Here is a 21012-nt window from a genome sequence, read left to right on the forward strand (position 1 = left end):
GAGACCTCAAGATCATCTAGTCCAACCTCTGACCTAACACTAACAGTCCTCCACTAAACCATATCCCTAAGCTCTACATTTATTATACCACAATAAATATTCGATTAATTATAGTAGTACTACATTTGAAGTAACTTTGATCCGTATTGTTTTAGACTAAGTGCACAGAAATAAAAAAGTGGTTTGTGCTCAGAGGATGTCAAGAAGGGGATGTGTCAGGGGGTGTCAGAATGGATGTTGGGGCAGCTAAGTGGAGCTAATTGTGGAAATGGTTCGCAAAGCAGAGATTTTGCATTCATATTTCTCTGTGACATGTTTAATACAGGAGATGGACTTGTATCTAAAGTTATTTAACTAGACATTAAGTTTATTTCTGAGCTGAGCCTGTCCCTGTGGTATCCGAGCTCTGATTTGTATAAAATGAGGTTTGTAGCACTATTCTACGGCTTTTGCGCTCCTGGGGCAAAGAACTGATGTTATGAATGCTATGAATGTCCCTTACATGGTAAGACACTCTTCTCCAAACCTTGGATTTTTGGCAGTATTGCAGACAGGAGAAGACCAAGCAGAATAGCATACACATATGTTGGTTTTTGCTTACCCAGAGGGTTCCTGCCTTTCAGGATCTGCTGCACATAATGTCTATTTGCTCTTTGTCTAAAAAACAAGGGTTTGAAAACTGTCTTTAGCTTTCAGGAGAAATATTGTGAAGACAGTTCTTCAGTTATTGAGGTTACAGTTTGTCCAGGCTTTGAACTGTCTTTTTCTGAATCCCGCTAAGTGCTAGACTTGAAAAATCTTCACTTAAGCAGAGGCTGTCTGCATGGATGGTGCTGTTCTCTAACACTGGTTCAGGGGCAGAAGCTTTGAAATACAAAGTTGTTAGTTTTTTGTTTGTTTAACTTCATATTTCATTTATAATTAAAACAAACAAACAAACAGACGAACACAAGTATTTTTAGGGTGCATTTGGACATACTGCTTGGAGAAGCCTTTTGACTTTTTCCTGTGACTGTACAAGTGTCTTTGAAGGAACATTTGTATTCCCCTACATGTAGTATTTGTCATTGCCTCACATATTGTTTGAGTGCTTAGAAAATATCTGAAGCAAACCAAAGCTAACTGAAATTCACCTATATAGTGTAAACCACTGATTTCCCCTTTTTAGAAGGAGACACTTTTCCTTACTTAGGGCCTCAAACATTTAAGGCTTTAAATAGTGGGCCAAAACATACATTTCATGATTTTCCAGCGGGGCGGAGGGGCAAAAAAAGAAAGAAAAAAGTGAAAAACAATCCCCAAACCCTCCACTTATTCTTTGCCAGTGGTTGCTCTGTATCCTGTCTTACAAACCCAAAGGCATTTTCTTTCCCTTTTAGCTACAGCTCAGGTAGCAAAGGCTAATTGCCTTTTCCTAGCCAGTTTGTACCATCCCCCTTTCCTGGTGGCCAGGTTTTGGAATAGTAGCTCTATAATGAAAGATCTATAATGAAATAAAACTTTCTTTTTCTTTTTCTTTTTTTTTTTTTTTTTTTTTTTTTTTTTTTTCCCCCACAGAGAAGCATAGGCTCTAAACCTTTTCAGATTTTAGTGTAGAGGAGAAGCTTGGCTTTCTTCTACCTGAGGAAATACGTACACATGTCCTCCCATACTCCCATATAATCTTTCCATGAAAAACCTTTCTTTTTTTTTCTTTTTTTTTTTTTTTCTTTTTTTTTAAAAAAGCACCTCCCAGCTAGGTGCAGCCCAACCATGATCACAGCTGTATAGCATCAAATGTAGGTGGCAGAGCTGGGATCAGAGAAACCTGTTGAAACTGAGTGGTGTTCTGTATCTTTGATGAAAGTTGTGGCACCAGTTCATAACTTGTGTGCTTCTTCTTGTCTGCACATGCAGTTCCAAGAATAAACCAGTATTTACTGTGATGATGCTTTAATTTTAAGAATCGTAATCTTTCAGATAAATAAGGCAGTTGGCTCAACTTGCTGTGAGAGCACTTACCAGGTCTGATGACAGGAAGGGTGGATTTCAAAGTGCAGAAAAGGCTTCCCTGTAGAGATATAGATGCATGCTCCAGCTGCCTAAGTACTCATTAAGGGAGGTCTATATTTCTCCTTTTTGTTTTTCTTTCTCACACTTTCTTCCAAGTTTCCATCCTGCTTTATCCTCTCTCACTTCTCAGATCGTCTCACTTAGAAAAGTGTGAATCTTACCTGTATGAGCTACATACTGTATACCTGTCTCAACCATCCATCAAAAATGCAAAACCTGTAATTCATTCACGTTTTCTGAAATTCCTATTTCTATACGTCTCAAATTGCTGCATTCTATGAAGCATTTTTGATAAACATTTCATTTTGTTGCTATGTCCCACATCTTACCCATTTATGTAGTTCCTTCATGGAAATTGTTAATTTGCTATAGGATGCATAGTCTTATCAGGTGAACTACTTGACTTTTTTGATATTTTAGGCTCACTAGGTCTAGAATTAGGCTTTTTCAGTATTATCCTATTACAATAGTAATAACAGTAAGGAAGTCAGGTGATAATTAGGATCTGTGATTCAAAATCAAACCCATATTATCTCCCAAACATGGATGGATCTTCATTATTTATAGCAGCTAAGAAACCTTGAGGGAGTTGAGCAGTGAAAATGCTTGGTTATATGTAGAAATAACAACAATTTCACCAGGCAGAAATTAGGTGGATTGTTTGAGTTTTATGTTCTCAGAGAACAGTCTAAAGAGTGTTTTATTTTGCTTCCTTTTCCTGGACCACACTGAGTATTATTAAATATTTTTAGACACCCCCTACCCGCTTAAGACCAAAAGGGCTTGTATTCAGGCAGCAGTGACTCAAATGTTTGGTTGTGGGGTTTTTGTTTGTTTGTTTGTTTTTGTTTATTTGTGGGTGTTGTTTGTTTTTGTTTATTTGTGGGTGTTGTTTGTTTTTGTTTGGGGGGGTAGTTGTTATTGTCTGTTTGCTTTTCAGTAGATTGCTTGGATGATTTGCAGTGATTTTTGAACTTTGAATATATGTCACAGGAAAAATTGGGTTTGGACAACTTTACTTTTTATTTTTTCTTAGCCAAGTAAATGGTTAATGCTGCTGTTGTAGCCAAAACATTGCCTTCCCCAGTGGGTTTGCTGGCTACCATGTAATATTTGTTCAACACCCTCAAGAGCAAGGCTGGCAACATTTCAGTGGTGGTGTGTGTCCAGTACTTGTGAAATGCCTTTGTTATCTTTCTGGATAAAATGGTCTATGTAAATGTACAACAATAATAATATTGTGGCCGAGCATTCACTCTGGTCCCAGCATCCTCCAAATGGGAGCAGTGCTTGCCAGGACACTTTGGGAACATCACAGCCATTGAAGCTAATGTAGCTCTCATCCTGGCACCGCAAGAACAAATTGAATCCACTAGCAAGAGAGAGGTCAGGCTGTGGTTCAGAACGTCTTTCTAAAAAGAAAATGATAGCCATCATTTTCAGGAGCCCAAACCAGAAAAAAGAATATGTGTGTAGAATGAAAAATTGCAAATAAGAACCTAAGGTTCCAAGGTTCCCCACTGCTGGAACACAACATGTGTGTTTACTGGAAGCCGTTAGCATCCCTCATACCCAAATGCCAAGAACAGAGAAAATGTGACTTACATAGTCTGAATTCTCTCTTCAAGCTTGGTGTCACAGTGGGAAATGCTGTGTTATGACTTACACCAACCATAGCCATTTCTTCCTGGTTCAGCTAAACCCATGGAAGTTGTTTATTCTGATAATTATGGGCATAGTACAACTTTCATTCAAATATTTTTGGCAGGTCAAATATATCAAAATACAACTGTAAAGCTATTTTTTATTGATTCCAGAAATAGTCTTTAACAGTTAGTCTCTGGTTTTCAAACAAAGCCAGAAATACTTCATCAGTTTTTCTTTTTTTTTTTTTTCTTTGGAGAGGAAATGGAAAATACGGATTGAGATATATCTTAAATTAATTGCACTTTCAGGAATGATATATCTAATTGCTGTCCCATTCCCTGCTGAAATTTAAGAAATCAATCTATAGTAATTTGTCCAGACATATCTGCAACAGACATTGTGTTCTCTCCAGTTTTTGAGACTGATAATCAGAGATGAACTTTGGATGATGGCTGTGTTCATTCTACGACTTTTTTTTTTTAAATAAACTACTTAGTAAAATTTTGCAATAGGAAAAGATTTTTAAACTATTTGGAAGTGTTTATGGGTTTTAATGTTGGCTAATTTGCTCTTCGATTACACTTAAAAGTATGCTTGCAACATCTGTCATGCAAGTTACTGCACTAAGTTACTATCCTGCAAGAAGTTCCTGGTTTCATTAAACTCAAGTTGCCAGAACTCATCACTGAAAGATCTTTGAGAGTTCAGTCACAGGAGTTCTCTTTGTTTCTGTAGTATAGAACTTCCTTAGCAAAATATATGCACAAATTAAGCAATTGCCAGGTGAGTATCAGTCATGTCGGAGGCAAACTAGATCTTACCTATGTGGTGAAGATATTCCAAGGGCAGACACCAGAACCACCAGCATTATTCTTCACCTCATTAGCAATCAGATCCATTGAATCCAATGAACAACTCCTGGGAGAAAAGTTGCATGGGAGGAACATGACTGATGACTGGGCTTTGCATTTAGAGTGGGGTGCGATGTAGCCTTGCAGTGTGGATGTACCATACAGATCTTGATATGACTTGTCACACAGTGAATTCCATGTCAAGTACATCAGTGACAACAGCCAAACACATATTCAAAAAATACCAAAATACTAAATTAGATTGTCTACTGGTGTCCATCTCCATGTGCAGTTTTTTCTTTTTTGCGTCTCCTAAAGATGCCTTTTGCATGCATGAGGCTAGTCTGAATTTGTGTATCCATTTTGAGTACTTAGTCTTACTGAAGTTTTTTGAAAACTTGGCCTTTGAGACAGACATAAAGCATTTGGTAAAATTAGTAGTTTATTTAATGACTGCATGAGCTCTGTTTATTAATTGACTGGCTGTTCTTAGCAAGAAAAGAGCACTTAATTATTTTTTTTGTTATTATTTTAGCCTCTCAAAGTAAATGCTTACTAAAAAGTGTGTTTTAAAACTGTGCTTATTTTATTACAAAATCACGTAAAATGGATTTCCTTTAAAATCTACAGAGGATTACAAGTCTTCACTCTAGGTACTAATACTAATATCTTGAGTCAGTTTGCTAGGCTGGATGAAAGTAACTTAAAAGTTAGGTGGTATGTTGCAATATTGTCTACACTACTACTTCTTTTCTGAATAGCAACGAACCTCTCCCAGTAAATCAGAATTAAGTACAGTTGCTAGGTGTCAAATTCTTCCCAAGTAGGTAAGTAAAGTGTTTGTAGAGGTAAACTTACCTTTACGAAAGTTGCTCAACTTCTCTTTGCCTCAGTTCCCTGGCTGCAGAAGGACTTATATACATTGTGTATATAAATGCACACATACCAGCCACTTAGGGAAAAGTGATGTTCGAAGCATGTGTTTATTTGTTTGCACATGTCTCATTGAGCAAATGATGATCTGCATTACAGAAAAGCTAAGGGATTTGCCTCCCAAAAAAGTCAATGAAAGACTGAATAATCAAAGCCAGACCACTGGAGTACTCACAAGCTTACCTTAACCACGATGTCATCCTTCCTCCCAAATACATGGCTTCTCCTTTAACTACAGCCAAAGCCTATGGCTGCTTTCCAAACATGCCTTTTCCTCACAGGGGTGCCTGGGCACTGGCAGTTTGCCAGTCCTCTATGGAAAAGCTGATACACAATATCTGTTCATGACCCCTCTGTACTGTGGCAGGGGTGCTTTAATTGGGAGAAAGGAAGTGGTGCATCCTCTTGGAGCTGGCGACCTGCCAGAATTATCCAGGGCCACGCGAACCCAAGTGCAAAGCGTTTTTTTCTCCTACCATCTTGGCAGCAATAAAATGAAATGCACTTAAGAAGCAGTGATCTATGTCTGCAAAGGGAAACTTCCAGTCCTAGCAGCACCAGCCTGCTTTTCAGAGATTCAGGGTATCACCACTCTGCTGGCTGGTGACATCTTGGTGGGGATGGTGTTCTTGATCTCCCTTTAACTGTGATTAGCTGCATACTCTTTTTTAACTGTGGTATCGTTTGAGAGAAGGGAGAAGAGTTCGTGAGGCATGCACCTCGAAAAGGTGATAAAAGGCTAGGTTAATTCTTTCTAAAGGGTTGCAAGGTAGGTGGCTAGGGACCTCAGCCTAAATTAAAGAGATTGGTTAGTAAAAACTCATGATTCTGGAGCATGTCCAGAGAGATGCCACAAAGCTGGTGAAGGGCCTGGAACACAAGTCCTATGAGGAGCAGCTGAGTGAACTGGGTTTGTTCAGTCTGGAGAAAAGGAGGTTCAGGGGAGACCTTATTGCTCTCTGCAACTGCCTGAAAGGACCATGCGGGGAGCTGGGGGTCAGCCTCTTCTCACAGGTAACTAGTGGTAGGACAAGAGGGAATAGCCTCCAGTTGTGCCAGGGGAAGTTCAGGTTGGAAATGAGGAGACATTTCTTCTCAGAAAGAGCAGTCAGGCGTTGGAACAGGTTGCCCAGAGAGGTGGTGGCATTACCATCCCTGGGGGTGTTCAAGGAAAGGTTGGACATGGTGCTTAGGGACATGGTTTAGCGGGTGACACTAGTAGTAGGGGTATGGTTGGACCAGATGATCTTGGAGGTCTTTTCCAACCCTTATGATTCTGTATAAATCCAGACTGTAGATCTTAAGCAGGTATGTCTGGATAGTTCTTATAGTAGATGAAGTAACTGTATAATAGAGAAAAGGTGGTTTGCAATTAAGGCACCAAACCCAAAGTACCTTGCCAAAGCCTAGTTCAATGGGGGTGATTCTTAAATTTTTGTTTCTTAGCTACATGTGTCAGGACTTCGTTTGCTTTCTTTACTTGCTGGTTTGCACTGTGGTCAGTAATCTCCATTAGAAGATGTTTGTCAGCGGAGGCATACTGATAAAAGTCAATACTTTTTTTGTGTGCAGCTAAGTACATCATTATGCAGTAGAAATTTAATGAAATATTGCATCTTGCTGATTGACATTAGTGGCAAAATCTCTCATACAATTATGGATTCTGTATGAACATTGTTCACAAACCTATGTTCCTAGCTCAGTTATAGTCTGCAAACACTACTATAAGTCAAGTCATAATGATATTTTACAGCAGTATGTAGCTGTTCCTATCTTTTTTTTTTTTTTTTTTACTTGTTTCTTAATGGAAGATGTTAATGGGAAAAATACTTTTTAAAAGAAATATATAGCATAACCGTTCTTCTACAATCCACGTTTCAAAATATTTCTCTTTTTATTTGTTTGGCAGAATGAGTCTCAATGGGTAAGATAAAAATGCTTTAGGCATTTACCCAACAGTAAATATAACAAAGACAGTGGTATTACTTGCACTCTCATCAGCTTTTTTTTTTCCAAACTGTGGATTCAATTTTATTTTGTAATATCCTCATTCTTCAAACGTATTTATTGTTGGCACCCTAGAGAGAGTGCCACAAGATAGTAATGCAGGAAATGTCAGCTAAGTGTTTATACTTTTAGAATTTAGAAAAATACAATTCAGTGACCAGCCTGTGGACATGCAGATGGGAATGCAGAAAGCAGCAGCAGGAAAAAAAAAAAGACAATAATTTGTTGTGATGTTAACACTTTGGAATGACTTTGACTGGGGTTTTCAGTTTGTGTCAGTGCTTGAAGAATGCATCTTAATGCGCGTGTTGGTAGATGGGACTTATCGGTGATTTTTAAGGGATTTAAATCTGCCATGGCAGCAGAAGGGAGTTGTGTATGCTAGTGAAAGAGACTTTGAATACTTGAGATTGAATAGATGACTTGACAGTGCTGTTTCATGGCAAGAAATAACTTCACACTATCAGGTGTAATTCTGCAGACTACAAGTAACACAGATTTTCTATTGCTTTGTTGTTCTGTTTTGCCAGGAACATGCTTTCTGCTCAGCATATACTGTAGATGGCAGTAAGGTTACGCTAGAAAAAGCGTGCTGTATTTACAGCAGCTCTAATCCTTACTTGCAGCACCTCCAGAAGGGACTGGTCAGTTTTTGTCTATTCTGGTAAATCACCTTGCTATTTCCTTTTTGTTTGGTTCTGCCTGAATTTGTGTGAATTTGTTTAAAAGCAAGAAGACATCCCTTTGCAGTTTATCATGGCAGATGTGAAGCATGACAGTTTGTGGGTTTGCAAATATTTCAGTGTCTCTCTCCTTTTCCAGGTGTAGGGTGTGAATCCATTTTGAGTGCCACTGTAACCTCAAGATTTTGGCCCTATGTTTCCAATGGTTTAAATGTCCCTCTTTCTCCTCTCTCATCTCCACACAGAGGAAAGGATCTGGGACATGGTGCCCTTGGCATGGCAGTTCCCCTCTGGTGAGGTCTTTCAGGTTTAAGAGTAAAAGCATGGTGCAGGCTGAGTAGTGTCCCCCTCTGGAGACCTTTCTTTCATCCACACTGACTCAAAATGCCCAGAACTAAGGGCCTCTTCAGCCTTCCCAAATCATTTTCACTCAACGTTGAAGTGTTGGCTAGGGTTTGCTTTTCTTCTTTCCTACGTTACCCTTGCTGGCTGGTCTTTCCTCTTCCATTATAACCCTTTATCTTCCCATGGTACTCTCTCCTTGCCTCCTACAAATAGGATCTATTGCTCTTCCTCTGATGAGTACCTTCCCCAGGCACAGGTTCATCATCAGTCCTTTTCTTGGCTGTGGTGGTGTGCATTCACACACTGCATGATGTGGTCATGAATCTGGACTTGGGTGTTCCTTTGCCATGTATATACATGTACACACATATTTATAGAAAAGAAAAAATATTAGAGAATCATGGCCCATGAAACAGGCTGGAGACCACTGGTCCACTGAAAACTCAATTTTCACAAATGAGATTACAGCAATAGCTGACAATTTCTCCCCTTTGCCCTGCTTGACGTCCAGCACTGAGTCCTAGCTGTCTTCACTGAGTTTTTTAAGTTCTCTTAAGAGCTTTGCATTAGCACAAAAAATATTAGAGACTATAGGTCTCTGGTGTCATTTCTGCTCCAGTGACAAGAGACAGTATATAATCATCCCGTTGCACCATTTCTGTTGCTTGGGTCCATGTGTCCTCCTCCTTTTTATCCCCTTGTCTCCTCACTACATGTTAAACTAGCTTGTTCTCTCCACCTTGCCACAGGCACTTCTCCGCCATCACCATATGGGTTAATATTGCTGTCATTTTTAATGAAATCAGTTTATTGTAAGGAGATAGATATGTGGGCTGTGTGGTCTCTTGTGAGGCAATGATTATGTTGTGATTCCTTCACTGCCATTCCCAAAAAATCTTTCTGGTGATCAGAGGGCCTTTATCTCATTAAGTGGAAATATGCTGTGTTACTGCTAAGGAACAGTATCCCATAACAAAGCATGCCCTTGCCATCTGGGTATGGCAAATATATCTGATCCCTGACCATTATTTTACGAAGTGTCCAATAAAACAAACAAACAAACAAACAAAAACCTTAAGGTTTGGCTTATAATTTCTATTATGTTTAAATTAAGCCCTCTACATAATTTTGGATTACCTGCAGCACTTACAGCAAGTGACCATACATAGCTTCACAGTGGCACCTGTGGGTGCAGGATTTCATGCTTCATTAATATTTATTAAGGTCTTCAGCTCACCTTTTTGCTCTGCTGGATAGCTATACAAAAGCATTCCGTATCCAGTAACAAAATAGTAGAATACCAAAACTATCATAACCAACTTTTAAAGATAATTCCTGAAGCAGATGTTCACAAACAGACCATTTTTATTAAAATAACAGTGGGATAGAGTTTGCTTTTGTTTGTTTGGCCCTCGAGGAAATTAAAAAGCCCTTCTATAATTTTGATTATAACTTCAAGTGAGGATTTTATTGTACCAAGGATGTGGTTTCATGAAGGATGGAAACCTTAAGGGTTTAAAACCTGTTTTTAAAAGCTACAAATTGAACTTCTCTGGTTAATCTTAGGAATTCAAGTCCCCTGGCAATTTTCTTGTCTATGTGCAGAACTTGTAGGTCTACTATAAAAAACTGATAATACAAAAATGTCACACACTTCTTCAACACGTCTGCTACCTGAGCATATGTAAGGTGTATCTGCAGGTTCCACTGACTAAAATAAGTACCTATGATTAATCCTACTGGGACAAATATTGGGACAGCAGAGGTGGAGTAAGTTGTAACTTGTTTTTTTGTTCATTGCCAATAAAACTATACATTGGAGTCTCCATGTTGGAGCATGAAAATCTAAGGAAACTTTTGTTCTTGGCTTTAAGTCTTTGTTGATACAAATTACACTGGCATCAACAGTGAGATTTTACTGGGGTTTTATGACGTTCTTATCTTGAGGATTTATTCCCAAAATGCATCCTTTGCACTGATATAGCTGTATGTATAAGTCAAAATATCACTAGCAATGATATTTTTCTTCTACAGAAGAAGGAACTTGATTTGGCTTTTTTGAAGCAAGACTGAAGAACAGAGAACTAGAGACTTCTTTTTATTATTTTTTTCTATATTCCTGAATCCACTGGTCTGAATGGGAAGTGAGGAAGACATGGATGTTCAAAATTCAACAATAACCTTTTGTGAGGACATTTTTTGAAAGAGAAAAAACATTATCAGCGTGTTTGTATGTACTGAGCAGCTGATAAAGCTCTGCTTGTGGTGGTTGGGGAGCAGACTATGTTCATAGTCTGTGTACAAGACTATAAACGAATCACTTCTCAGGTCTGATTTCAGTTATCCCTGGTAGCCTCTGGAAGGTTACTTGATCAAACCCTGTAAAATTGAGATTTTAGGCATTTATATATGTGTCTGTCTCTTGTGTATTTGTGAAGTGATTGTAGCTATGTGTGTAAAGCACATCCATGCACTCAGGAGGGTAACAGCTATCGCTGGATTAGTAGCGTGCATCAGGGCTGTGGTCCATGATTACACAAGAAAAGGAACTTGTTAAACTGTGTTTCAGCTTCCCTTCCAACCCCTACAGTTCTGTGATTCTGTGTATTTGCACAGAAGCTAAATGGTGGAGGTAACAGGCGTTGAAAAGGTGGTGTGTGTCTGGTCTTAAGTTGCCATGAATCCGGGATGTAGTTGGGGCTCACTTGCAAGGACCTGGGCTTTATAGGAAGCTCTGCTGGAAAAGTGCTTTCATCAGCTTGAACAAGCCGCCTTCCAAACCCCTGCAAGTTAAAATATACTTAAAGAAAATTAAAATTGCTAAAGAACTGAAGCTAAAAAGTCCGACTTAGCAGAAACTTAGTAGTGACAAAACAGCACAAAATATTCCTACATACAACCAATTTGGGAATAAAAGATGGCAATAACTAGATGATAGAGGAAGTCTAAAGCATCGTGTTTTACCCAGCAGGAGTAAGAAAACAGGTTTGGAGTGGTAGGAGTTACATAAATGTTTAATTAAGATGAACAAAATATTGATTCAGTGGTCTCGATGGTGCACTACTAAACTTGAGGAGTTGTTTTTGAATGCCTACCAAAGTCTGTTATTAAAACAACTTTTGTTTATTTGAAAGACTTATAAAAAAAAAAAAAAAAAGAAAAGGCAAACAAAAAATCCACAACCACAGATATATGAGAGGTCTTTATCCAAACTGAAATGAAAACTGCTTCTTTTTTTTTTTTTTTTTCTCTTAACTAAGTACAGGTTTTTAAGAAACAAGAAGATATGCAGAATGATTATCAGCCTGAAAGCTTGGGGAAGAGCTATTGTTGATGCTCTGCATTTTGTAGGATCAGGCTTGTATTTTGCCTTCTGACCTTACACAACAGGTAGCAATGGCACAAAGATTTCATTTAGCAAAAAGAAAAATCTGAAACTGTTTCCTCCAAAGGATTCTAACGTAAATAATCATTAAATAGAAAATTTGAGATCTGAGTTGACATTGCTGTCAGGAAGAGGAGAATACCTGTAGTTACACAGAAATGGGCTTTTACTTCTAGAAACAGGGGAGCCAAAATGCCAGTGGATGTCTCCAGAGCTGTGTTGGAGCATCAGCAATAGAGCATACTGGCTTTTCTTGAAGAGGGGTTTATGAAAAAAGCAGATAGTTGGAGTTTGGGGATGGCCATATTGAATTTTTCTGATATCTTCTGTTTCATGCATTTGTGGACACTGAGAGCACAGTTCATAAAACTCTGGCAGCCTTTATGTGGAACCCAAGAGCTAGCCTGGTTTTTAGGTTCGTATCTAAAATTTGCATTAGTCTTCATTTGAAACCAATAAACCTGTATCTGCTTTCTCTGGTCTGTGCTTGTTAGAGATATGTTATGTGCTTCTTTTTTTAATTATTTTTTTTAAATTTCACTTTATATAAGAGGAGTCAGAGTAGTTCAGCTATAGGGAGCAGAGTACTTGTGAAGATTTGGGACTCAGTCTGATCTCATACTGATGTAAACAAGGAGCTATGATTCTATGCTTAAAAATTATATATTGATACCTGTGCTATTTTCTTTTTTTTTCTTTTTTTTTTTTTTTTTTTAATTTTCTGACAGTGTAAGTTCCAATTTAATGATGCTGTTACTTACCACTGTAATCTCTTTTTGATTTACAGATGGGCTTCTTCCGCCGGAGGTACAAAGAAATTATTGAGGCTGAAAAGAACAGAAAGGAAAATGAAGATAGTTGGGACTGGGTCCAGAAAAATCAGTGAACTGCCCACAAAAATGAAAAGCCCAGTCATGTGACACGCCCTTGCTAGCCTATAGGTCCTGCTCTCATATCTTCCATATGTGGAAGAAGGAATCTTCTCCAGATTTTTCGGAGGCCCCATTGATGCTGTGTCCTTATCACTCTAACAAGCTAGGGAACATATCCTGAGGCAACCACTGCGGCAATGTCGGGTGACTGGAGCAATTTACACTTCATATAAGAGCTGAACTTTGAACTTTGGTAACCAAGCTGCAGTGCAGAGCAATATTTATGAATCCAACTCTGTGGTATACCCTCAGGGGAAGACTGTTACCTAAAAATATTTTTTATAAATATAAGCTTTTTATATTGATTATGTCTTTATATTTGTATCAATGTTTTATAGTTTCTATTGAATAGCTATATAGTTCACTCAAGCACTGATATCTGGCTAAATCCTTGGAATTACATATATGTCTATATAAATCCTATTGTACTTTTAAACTTCAATGCAAGAGACAAGAAAGATTTTCAGATAAAAGTAGATGGAAATGTCATATGCTTAATTCACAAGGCTTGGTAATATTGTATATAGACCATTTAATGGCAATAAGCCAAAATCTTTTATCTGTCTCTTTTTGAGTTGAATTTGGTGTTTGATTTATAAACTAAACAACCTTAAGCATTATACATATGTGGTGTTCTGTATTTGAGTCTATACTTCACTGACCTAAATGGGAGAGGATGAAAATGTTTCCTTGGTGACATGTAGCAAGATTTTAGCTCACCTTGTATAACTAAAGAAAGCATAAAATAATGTTTTCCTTTTGGAAGTTTTCTCTTGCAGTCTCTAGTATTGTGGTCTAGGACTGGACAGTTGAGATACCAAAAGGATGTAATTGGGCCAAGTACTGTAGCATTGATGAAGTCCTTGGAATTAAAAAAAGAAATAAAAAAAAAAAAAGGAAAGAAGACAAAAAATTAAAAAAAAAAAAAAGATGGAGACTTATTAATGTTAAGAAGGATGTTTCTTAAGCTACTGTCAATGATTGCGACCTGTTGCTGTCAAAGCAAGAAAGCAAGTGATGAATTAATGCAAGTTATGACCATTATACCTGCCTTGTGAGTTTTATACACAAGTCATGAGTTTGTTTATATGATAATTTTGGGAGAGATAAGTAGATGCAAGCATTAAAACGTTCTTTGGATCTTGAGATTCCCTATGTGGGTGTTCCTAGTACAGAATGTCATTCATTCATCAAACGTTAAGAAGGAAGTTAGTCAAGGTGTAGATGTTATTGAATCTCAGATTGCCACTTTGTTCATTGGTAATTCCTTAGAAAACTTTTTTTTTTTTTTTTTTTTTTAATTGAAAGACACTTTTTTGCCATATGTCTTCAAAAAGCTCTTGGATTTTTGACTAGAAACAGTCGAATTCTGTGAAAACTTGGGTTTAGGTTCTATTTGTACTTTGCACCTTGTGTAAATAAGAAGTAATTGTGTTAGTATAAAATTCGTCTAAGGGAAAGGAGGATCAAGTTCTATGATAGAAAATGAAGGATTAACGGGAATGAATGGTGGCAGGAAATGTTTCCTCACATAAGGGTAAAGTAAAAGAACTGCCGGATGTTTGGAAACCTGAATATAGGGCACATGCAAGAAATCTGTCTGAAAACATGCCTAATTCTTGCTCTTCCTTGCAAATTCATTTACAGCTTTAAATTTTGAAAAAATAACCTGCTTCCTGTTTGTCCCCCCCAACCCCCAACATTAATTGCCTCCTATTACTACAGTATTGATCAATAGTTATTCACTTAACTATCTGCACCCATTAGGCAGAAGAAGGTTCTTAAATGAATGAAGCATATCGATTTGTATGACCAAAAAAAAAAAAAAGCTATTAGTCTATTTGATTATCTTTCTTAAAATAAATTATTGTTGATTTGACAGATCTGGTATAGTAAGTGATCATTTAAGCTAGAATCTGAAAAAAAAAAAACTGCTGAGAACAAATCCTGCTATAACCACATGTAGTGGACTGCACATTTTGCATCAGAGTGCAAAACCAGAAGGCTCATAGCCTTTGACTGCACTATTATATTAGAGACTATAGAATTTTTCACAGTATGATTCTTCTGATATCACTTAGGTTTGTTTTTTTGTTTGTTTGTTTGTTTTTGCTAGGAGTATTTAGACCTCATGTATCTATTTTTTCTGTTGTTGTAAAATACCTAAGAATGTCAGATGAAAGTTAGGCATGAAATTGATTCATAAGTATGAATTGAGTAAGAAATTGCTTAAAATATTTTCTGAAAAGCAAGTAATGAGTCCATTTATTTAGCTGCAATATTTTTCAACATCTGAGTTCTTTAAAATTGAGTTAAAAAAAAAAAAAAAAAAAAAAGAAAGAAAAAAAGATTTGAAAGTGAATACCCTGAAAAAAAAATAATTCAGGGGACAAGAGAAACAAGTTGTGAATTTAAACTGATTTTGAAAAGTTTCCATCAAAAAAAATGAGGAAATTTAATTGGAAAAATTGAAATGCCTCCATGGCATTTCCACTTTTTAAACAAAAATGACTTTCAGAAATGTTTCATTTCAATATTTTAAGAATAGCTCTTTCTTTGAAACATCTTTTAAAAGTGTTTGAAGAAGAGAGTTAAAAAAGGTGAAATATCTATTATTCATCCTGCACAAGTCCTCACTTAAAGAAAATCAAGGCACTGGACAGATTAGTGAAAATAATCCATATATTCTTAGTATCATCACTGTTATGTACTAAGTAGTTCCGTTCTCACACATGCTTTTGTTTTTCTATGTATACACATGCCTTTTTTTTTTTTTTTTCCAAATTACAGAATTGCTCTTGCTTAGTTCCAGTTATGAGTGAGAGTGAGATTTGACAATTAAATGTACCAATACTTAGTATTACAATCCTATAGGTGCATCTTTCCACTCTTTATAGAAGCAGAGGAAAAAAAAAAAAAAAAAAAAAAAGAAAAGGAAAGGAACGAAAAGAAAGGGAAGCCAAACAAAGTACCCACTAATATCAATTGTTTGCAATCAGTTTCAAAATCTTATGAAAATGTAGTGTACTTCAAGAATGTATAGAAAATCACTGTGCTGTGTTCAGCTGTTTTTTATTTCAATTAAAAAATATATAATGTAATTGTATCAAAATGCAGAGGCATGGTTACTTTGGAAATTGCTTCTAGGGCTCTGGAAGTTACCATCTGTCATCTGCTTGTTAGTTCCTTTGTGCTGTACCGCTCACGCAGTAGGGCTGGTGGAAGTCATTGTATGGGTTCTCCCAGTTAATCCATTTCAGAACTAAGTCATTGTTTGTCTTGGACAACTTCATCAAAAAGTTTGTTGAATTGGCATTGCTTTATTATTTTTTCTTTTCCATGTAAAAAGCTCACTTTGCACTGGCTGTAAGCTATGCAGGTGGAAGCTTAGAAGTGGGGCATTAACATTTTCAAATGTGTCATCTAGCACCTGAGAGATCTTTTATTTTAACCCTAAAGTTATTTCTGTAATGTGTAGATGTCTTCTTTCCAATACAGTTGGAAACAACTTTCCCTTACAGTTGCTTTTAGGGCACGAAGAAAACAATCTCAGAAAATATGAAAGGAAAAAAATGTCAAGGGAAAATTCACTTAATGCAGAACCCATACTGTTGCAACCCCATTTACTCTCTATCTTCAAGATGGATTTCAAGAAGGGGATCACAGTTCTTTCATAGTTTAGCACAGGGGCGAATTTTACTTCCCAAGAGCTGAGAGCATTTGCCACTTCTCACAGCATGCTTTGTGTGCATTTCATTTGCAAACCAAAGTTCTGCTCTTGGTAGTGAATTTCTGTCAGTTCACTGCAAGCAGCAGCAGGGCTACTGTGTTCCGAGACTGTTTTGGGAATGCCCTGGTATTTGGCCATTACTGTTAATAAAAATACTAGGTATGTTCTACTGAATAAACCTACAATAAGGTGTGGGGGTTTTTTTGTTTGTTTGTTTGTTTGTTTTTTTCTGAATAAAACTTGCATTATCTGAGAGAGAAACTGTGCTTGATGTGAATCTCAAGCCCTTGAACCACTTGAACAATACTTTTGTCTCAAAGTGGGAAAGGTTTTTCTCAATGCCTAGCATACCAAGTGAGGACAGCCCTCTCTACCTTGATACATGAAAAGGAAGGGCCCTACCTACAAGTCAGTCATGTGTGAGTAATTTGGCTTGCTGAAAGCAACAGTTGCACAAAGATTGTGTTTGGCAATATTTAGTATTGACTTTCTTGAATGTCTTCTGTTTATGGGCACATTTTGGAGTCTTGCACAAGTTTCAAGCATAGTGTCCATGTGATGTGGGAATATATAATATTGCTTTAAGGATTAAGGGAGTCATAGAACTAATTTCTATGTTTGTCCAAGTCCAAACAGATGCTAAGTGTTCTTGGATAAAAATGAAAGTAGGACTTGGTTCCTTTACTGTACATTCATTAAACTGGCGTAAAGACTATAATGGCTTTTGGAGCATGGTTTGTGTATGCAGTAGGGTACCGGCATCATCATCTTTTTCTTAGAATGTCACTCCTTATGTATTGTAAAATTGTATGTCTTTTTGTGAACTTGTGGTTGGAAGAATGTGTTCACTCTTATTGATGTCACCTGTATTTAGAAGCTCATGTTCACCTGTATTCTAATTCACTTGCACTGTTTTGGAAATGTCAGGTTTACAAAAATACAACTTTTTTTTTTGAATAAAAAGTGGCTGCAAAATTATGCTAATAATATCATTTTGTCACTTCTTGTCTTGTCCAGCTCAAGTATTTTTCTATTAATTAGGTGAGACATTTTCACATGTATGTTTGGATTAAATGGTATGTGCATGTGTTTATCTGCTTGTGGATAGTAGATGTCTTTTACTGTCATTCAAAACCTTGTATAAAACCTAGGTGTTTGGGGACTAAGAATATAATTAGCTTGACTACAATATTGTTAGCCCATGGAAATAAAATAACAGCAGTGAGAATTGTTTATATTCCAACAGTATTGCTCCTTCAACATGAAATAAAACCCATGGTGGTGACATTGCCCTATGTTAAGAGTGTTAACCTGTGCAACTTTGAATTCTGTTCAAAACTGTATGAATCTGGATGAAGGTGAAGTTACTCATTTTCACATATATAGATATTATATATATATATTATTTTATTTTTTTCCTGCAAGGATTTGTATTTCATAAGTAGTTAAATAATATATTTGATATATTTTCTTCAACTCCATTCATCCCCATGCTTACTCTATCAAGGGTAAGAAGCTGATGAGAAGCCGTAAAAAAAGCTGATTTATTTCTATAGCTATAATGTCTCTTTTTGTATTTCTAATACCTATTAAGAGGTTCCATCAGTGTTTTCTTCTCATTTTGAGGATGGATGGAACTTCGGTGGTAAAACATGAACTGACCTGAACCTTCATTTGAAAATCAGACTGGAAAACTGAACGTGCAATTTCAGGCTATCCCTTTCCTTATTTTCTAGACCGTTCTCTGCTTTTTTTTTGGAGACCCTCTGTGTAAGTGCCTACATGTTCTCCAGACATACAGAAACCTTCTGTTTCCTCTGCTTCATGTGGTCAGCTAAAGATCTAAGAACTGACTGGGCAGGGTTAGGACCTACCCTGTGACTCAGAGTATGTTTCTACTGGTGGAAGACCATGGCTCCATGTATCACACTGGCATTAGGAGTGCTCCAAGTAGATGTGGGTCCTGGCATGTAGGTAGCAGCCTTCAAAGTAAAACAAATGTTCTCAGTCCGGAAAGCTTTCTTCGGGGCAAAGCAAGCATCGCTGAGTAAATGGAGTAGGAGGATGCTGCTGCAGAAAGGAATGCAAGGCACGGTTTGCTTTTGAAGATTAGTGGAAGCTTCAGTGCAGCAGCAGCTAAAATAAAAACCAGAAGCTTTGAGAGGTACTAATACGTTGTTACGGTGCGAGCATGTATATTTGTGGAAGCAGGCTGTGGCTTTCCCTCCTGGGGAAGGAGGATTGATGAGCTAATACTGCCCCCTGTGGGGCTTGCTTGCCTTTTTTCTTTTTTATGAGCAGAGAACAGAAGATTTTGTGTTCTCCCGTCGACTTAAGTGGTTTTTAAGAACTTAGGAGCCCTATGACAACGCGGCTTTGCTTTAGAAAACAGAGATGTCTCAAGCCTGAAGCCTTTTGGAGATTTATTTGCAGATTGAGTAGTCCTAGGTAATGTGTTTTGGTTTTGATTAAAATTTTGACTGCCAGAATGGCTAAGGAAAGTGTTGTGGGAGTCACAACAGGTGCAAAGTAGATCCTATGGTCCTCTGGCCTTGGTTGGCTTGCCAGCAGATTAAGATATGACAAAAGCACTTTTTTTTTTTTTTTTTTAAAAAAAAAAAAAAAAAGATTAAGATGCACAATACAATCTGAAGAGAGACCAGAGAAACCACATCTAAGGTTCTGTGTAAATGGCTGCAAATGGAGATTTTTATTTTAAAGCATTTTTGACAGAGATAAAGTGGAATAGTGGGGAAATGAGTTATCTTAACACAGGGCCAATGGAAATTAGTTTTTAATTTAGCCACGTTTTAATTTCCTGTGACTGTTTAGAAATATCAATTCTGAATTTCCAGTACATTTCTTCTTTGCTTTTGATGTAGTTAGTGTCATTTTAATGCCTGAACTTCTAGATGTGCAATGTTTTGGTAAGTTAACCAGCAGTTCAACACCTGTAAAGAATCAGAAATTAATGAAGTAGTAACTGTGAGCAGAAAGTTCTCTGCTGCAGCCATGTATTGAGATATGGTGTATTGACTTCCATGAAATTATTCTAGGTTTATACTAACACAAGTGAAAAGGGACTTAGACAGACTCCCTTGAAGCTGGAGGACACACATCATGAGACAAGCTTTGCACTAATCTGCATAAGTGGCAATGTACAGTAATTTCTGTCATTGAAATAGTATTCCTCTGGGTTTGCTATCTGAGAGCTGTGTAATTCAATCCTAATGATGTTGCTCCATGCTATATTCAGAAAGAGAAAAGGAACAGTAAAGGAAGTGATCACTTCAGCAGAAAGAGCACTTCATAGATAGGGTATAATCTGTCCTACACCAGATTCTCAATGGAGATGGGGCCATTGAGAAGTGGATACAATCTGCCCCCTTACCTTTATTGAACTTGAGAACTCAGGCTGGTGGCTAAAATTCCTACTATTTATTAAGACAGATTTTGCTCTGTTGATTTTAAGAGAATGGCACAGAACAGGAAGCTGGCAATAAATTGTTCACCTAGTAAGAGATCAGAATACCTCTTCAACGTTAAATTCATGATGCTGAGTCTTTGATGGAAGGTGGAGGATGAGAGATTGCATCCAACAGTGTAAGAAAATAAAAGTTGTTTGTAAAACTGCCAAATGCCAACATGAAGATAGGGTGTTGTTGCCCTGTTTCTTAGTTTCTTAGCTCAAGACTGTGTCCATGATGTGACTTCATCAACGGAGAGGCCCATGCTTTACCCTGGCCAGTTGGCATGTGTACAATAACCTTGTCTCATACTCCGCTGCCTGCACAGCTGTGCTTGTCCCACACTCATTAGTCATACAGAAACTACTGACTTTTTCACCTGATCTCTTCTTAATTTCTTCCTCTGCTTTGTAAGTGTTGATTACCCCTTTCTCTCTTTTTGTCTAAATAGGAGAGCTACCTTAAATTTAAGTGATTTTTTTTTTTTCCCCTCTAACTTGCACTTAGTTTGAAATATGCCATTTTTGTTTCAGGTCTGAAGAACGGTTTGTCCTTCTGAAAACTTGGCAGTTTCCCCAACTACATCCATAGTTTTAAGGACTGCAGGAAGTTCTCTTGGGCATGGTGGTCCTTTCCTTGGCTTGCTTTTCATCTAAGTTGAAATGTACACTATCAAATCCCCAATGAACATGAAATCTGAAGTAGATAGATACACAGAGACCTGTGCATGTGACTGAAGCTTTTTTTTTGAAAGCAGACAAATCATACAAAAAGGCCAAGCCTGCCAAAGCCTCAGCCCGTCAGAATAATGTAAACATTTTGTTTGGAAATTCTGAAATGCAATTTAGGAGCATGGGATTGGAAGGTCCTCAAGTCCAGTCTCCTATTTTCTTTGGCGACTACTCCATGTATTTCCTTTCTTGAACTAACTGAACAAGATCCAGTCAAACCACTTAAATTTCTTTTCCTTATTATTCTTG

General features: G+C 37.4%; 1 protein-coding gene across 1 annotated transcript in view; it reads left to right on the forward strand.

Annotated features, from left to right (window-relative positions):
• ITGA9 (integrin subunit alpha 9) overlaps positions 1 to 17658 on the forward strand; it is a 220574-nt gene extending 202916 nt beyond the window's left edge. The window contains exon 28 of the mRNA XM_084508397.1: positions 12691 to 17658. Within this exon, the coding sequence (XP_084364523.1) occupies positions 12691 to 12789 (99 nt within the window). The 3' untranslated portion in view covers positions 12790 to 17658. The remainder of the gene's footprint in view (positions 1 to 12690) is intronic.
• Positions 17659 to 21012: the final 3354 nt, after the last annotated feature.

This window comes from Aythya ferina (assembly GCF_964211825.1).
Source record: "Aythya ferina genome assembly, chromosome: 2".
Lineage (NCBI taxonomy): Eukaryota > Metazoa > Chordata > Aves > Anseriformes > Anatidae > Aythya > Aythya ferina.